The sequence below is a fragment of the Camelina sativa genome, unplaced genomic scaffold (assembly GCF_000633955.1).
Source record: "Camelina sativa cultivar DH55 unplaced genomic scaffold, Cs unpScaffold02858, whole genome shotgun sequence".
Taxonomy (NCBI): Eukaryota; Viridiplantae; Streptophyta; class Magnoliopsida; order Brassicales; family Brassicaceae; genus Camelina; species Camelina sativa.
Genome location: NW_010923967.1, coordinates 1 through 988, shown reverse-complemented (window position 1 = coordinate 988; position 988 = coordinate 1). Strand labels below are relative to the sequence as shown.

The 988-nt window shown below is 43.9% G+C and overlaps 1 protein-coding gene across 1 annotated transcript; it reads right to left on the bottom strand.

The window, feature by feature from the left end:
- Positions 1-4: 4 nt before the first annotated feature.
- On the bottom strand, positions 5-985 carry LOC104774443 (translocase of chloroplast 90, chloroplastic-like; the record flags this gene model as incomplete). The annotated part of the gene is made up of 1 exon (XM_010499046.1): positions 5-985. A coding segment is annotated over one exon (981 nt), but the record flags the coding sequence as incomplete, so codon positions are not given.
- Positions 986-988: the final 3 nt, after the last annotated feature.

Sequence of the window (988 nt, the reverse complement as noted above, 5' to 3'; positions counted from 1 at the left end):
TATTCCTTTTTATTTTTGCAGCTGTCTCAATATTTATACCATCAAATCCCACATCGCGATCCCAACCTTGTGGATCATAGACAGGTCTCACGAGCCACTGGTCACCTGCCACAACGCATCGATATCTGTGAGCCGGAAAATCCGAATCAAAACTGTCTGGACCTGCCATGTCAGGCAGTGGAACAGCTGCTTGGTCGCTCTGTTCAGTGTCATTGAGATTTTCCTCTTCATTTAGCTTTTCATCCCGTCGTCTACGGAAGTCTTCCTTCAATTGCTTCTTCAGATAAAGGGTTTCCCTGTAATCAAGCTCGTCGAGATACTCTTTCTTCTGAGACTTTGACAGCTTTTCAAACCGGGATTTCCCAAGAATACGGATTGTAGGCAACTGGTCATACTCATCTTCCTCCTCTAATTCTGAATTCAGAAGCTTGTCTATCTCTTTCTCTGCTTCATCTTCACCTGATTGTAAGCGACGGCGCAGAAACACTGAAAGAAGATGAGGAAGGGAAGCTGTTCGGGTACTACTTGGCTGTCCCAGGCCACTGCTGTCATGAAACCTTAGTAGAGATTGGACATCGCCAAGAACTTTGGTACAAACGCACAAAAACATAAACTGAGGCTTCCATACCAGTCCATTTGGAAGAACAGACTCACCCGCAAGATTCTTTTTACAGCTCGAATGATTCTCAACTAACAGCACAGGGTTTTCTAGTTTTGTATCAGATACAGCCTGATGTATATAATGCTGAACCACATCCATGCGCTGGCCCACATATGACTCGTAGTTCATAGATTGTCCATTACGTCCTTCTGTAGCAGTTGAACAATGTGTCATTACAAGTATCGTGTTTAACCATATAGCTGCACCCAAGATTTCAGTTATAAGCTGCAGGAGGGAGTAATCACTGTATCGCATGTCAATCATATCAAGGCGGTCCAAGTAAAGAACTACATCAGGTGGACGCTTCTTAACGTATCTCTTGACAGA